Source organism: Pyxicephalus adspersus, chromosome 1 (assembly GCF_032062135.1).
Source record: "Pyxicephalus adspersus chromosome 1, UCB_Pads_2.0, whole genome shotgun sequence".
In the NCBI taxonomy this organism is placed as follows: domain Eukaryota; kingdom Metazoa; phylum Chordata; class Amphibia; order Anura; family Pyxicephalidae; genus Pyxicephalus; species Pyxicephalus adspersus.
The window spans coordinates 138,171,536-138,174,536 of record NC_092858.1 but is presented as its reverse complement, the minus strand read 5'-3'; the positions used below and the strand labels follow the sequence as shown (position 1 = coordinate 138,174,536).

At 34.5% G+C, this 3,001-nt stretch overlaps 1 protein-coding gene across 1 annotated transcript in view; it reads left to right on the top strand.

Annotated features, from left to right (window-relative positions):
* Positions 1-3,001, top strand: part of TSPOAP1 (TSPO associated protein 1) — a gene marked incomplete in the record, with an annotated part of 80,026 nt that overhangs the window by 34,426 nt on the left and 42,599 nt on the right. Inside the window, 1 exon segment of the mRNA XM_072415641.1 lies at positions 797-1,051. Within this exon segment, the coding sequence (XP_072271742.1) occupies positions 797-1,051 (255 nt within the window).

Genomic DNA, 3,001 nt, shown 5'->3' with positions numbered 1-3,001 from the left:
AAAATATGCATTCGGACCATAAGACGCACCCTGATTTTCCCCCCACTTTAGGGGGAAAAAAAGTGCGTCTTATGGTCCGAAAAATACGGTAGCTTTTTTAATGATCACTAATGCTTCTTTTTAGGTGGGACTTTGCAATGGCATTCTGATGTCTCGCTTGTGACACAAATTAGATTGCACATTCGTGCCTGTGAAAATGAATGTTGTCTGTTTTTGTTACAGATGTATTTTCTTAAAATTTCAACTGATTTCAGTGAAAATACAAAAAAAAAAAAAAAAAACATACATGAATTTATCTATCCATGATGATGTAGGATTGACATGAGAAAGAATAATCATTGTGCAATCTGTATTATCATAAATGAGCCATTTATATTTGAATATTTAGAAATGTTTTTATTTCATTTTGTTTTTATTTGCCTGGTTTGGCTTCTGTGCAAATGTATATAAAATGGATAAATATAAATAAAGGCATGTGAAATGAACAGAAATGCATTTATACAGTAATAACAATTTATGAGAATACTTGTCTGCTTTACTCATGTTTATAGAGCGGCTAGATGGCTGGCAATAGCTCTATAACTATGAGTGCAAGTACGAGAAAGAATTATTCCTTAACATGACAATTCACTCTGAAATAACTTGCCTGGTAAAGATTGTCATTTTTCTTTGCAAAGGTGGCTTTTTATCATAAAGGTTGGATGGTTAGTGTTTTCTAAAATTTCCAAATTTTTGTAGGGATTTGTTCTGATGTAGGATGCCATGCCTTCTTTTAATGAATGTCCCGTTTGATCAGATGCAGGATTTTCCAAGTTTGGTAAAGTTCAATGACTTTAATCGCCTGCTACATGAATCTCAGAAGGAAGTTCTACGGCTACAGAAGCAAATTGCTATGAAATACATGAAAGAATCCCTACATTTGTCAAGGACTGAATCTCACAGTTCTCCAACACCTTCTGAAGCCTTATGTTTTAATAGGTTAATTCATCCTGAACAGCCCACACAGGATCCAGATAATTCAATCTTGGCAACATCAGGAGATTCGTTTCAGGTAGGATAGATGACTATCAATATTATTGTCTTCCTTTTGGGAGAAAAACAAATATATTCTTCTTGTTTTCATAGCAATAGTAATAATATTAAGTTAGAGTAAGGTGCAGTTTGGCAAACAAATGTTGTGGTAATGGCAGGGGAGAGGTGGGGTTCATGCTAAAAGTGTGGTGGTTAGCATGTGGAAGAAGTGGATTTAAGTAGGTGTTCAGGGTGCAGCCATTGCCAGGCGGAATGTGGCAGGGAACAGGTTAGAACAGCGGTCGCCAACCTTTCGGACCTCACGGACCACTAAATTCATAATTTTAAATCCCACAGACAGATTTTTTTTTTTTTTTTTTTTTTTTTTTTTTTTTTTTTTTTTTTAAGATTAATACATTTGTAAAATAATGATATTCCTAATGGTCCCTGACCAGGAATGTAGAGGAATTTGATTCATTGATCAGCTCATTTCAGTTGCATTTTCTTTGGTATACTAAAGCATTGCAAAATGTTTTCTTTTTCTCACTGATTTATTTAATTTGAATCGAGGACCAAACAAGAAATTTTAGTTATCAAAGTCAAACTATTTGATGCCATTAAATATAATCAAAAATACACAGTGAAGGTCATACTTACCTAAAAGAGCATCTAAGAAATAAACAAAATAAAACAATCCGAAGAGAATTGGTATTAGCAGAGCGGGGTAACTGTTGTATTGGTGGAAATAATACTGAAGCGTATGGCTCAGTAACAGTTTCCTCATATAACTTAAGACTACAGTGACGTCACGATGTGCCTACCTTGTTTTTCCATGTCTAGTACAGTTTGTAAATTTAGTGCAATATAAAAGTGAAAATTGTCATTCAAAATCTAAGAATTTATTAGAATATTTTTGTTTTATTTCTAATAAAACATAAAAATTGCAAATAATGTTCACATTTTTCTGTGAACCACCAAAATTTTTCCACGGACCACTGGCTACCATCCACTGGGTTGGAAAACCCTGGTTTTAATAATATAGTGAGGATTATGGTTTGGTTGAAGCCTTGTCTAAAATGTGGCTTACGTTTCATCATAGTACCGTATAACTGAACCTGTCTAACCGAACTTTTTAAATTATTTATTGGTCTCTGGATAGTACTTTACTTTTCTGTTACAGAAAAGGTATGATCAAATCTAATAAAGTTGAAGACATTTTGAACTTGATAATGCTTATAGCAAAGCTTTAAAAAATTGAAGGTCTATGTTACAAATTTTCCTAAAATTACAGGTGTGGCTAATATTTGTGAGTCTTTTCTATAGTTGTCAGTCATCTGGCTTTATTTGGTAATAAAGAATCAAAATAGCTGTAACATAGGTTGTGTACATCATTTGAACAGTATACATATATAGGAATTTGGTGTGGATGAAGGTCTTTAATACATTTCTGTCATTCTAGAACTAATACAGCAGATCATACGTCTCTAAAATACCTTCTCTCTTTTATTCTGTTTCTCGACACCAAAATACAAAAGATATAATAGATATAACTTGTTACCACCTTTTACTGTGTTTTACTGTATATTGTGCATGTGCAAAGCAGCACTGTTCAGTGGTCAGGGTGCAAACCAGTAAAAAGAATACCCAGAGGGTTTCCGGCACACATTCCTGCTTGATTTAATGTCTTCAACACAGAAAGCAGGCCCTGCATTTAGCCACACTCTGCCCATTACATTAGATTTCAGAATACCAATTATAGAGCATGTAAAATGAAAGGTTCCGATTGTAGCAGTTCCTGGGTAGGATGAGTGTAGCCTGCTGTTTGCTTTCTTTTGCATTTTTAAACATACCGTATTTATTCGAGTATAACGCGCAAAATTTTATACCAAAAAAAGAAATCAAAGTTTGGGTGCGCGTTATAAACGAGGGCTGGGGTGGCAGTGGCGGCCGGTCCATTGAGGGCGTACAAGAATTGTGAGTTTGCACTGCG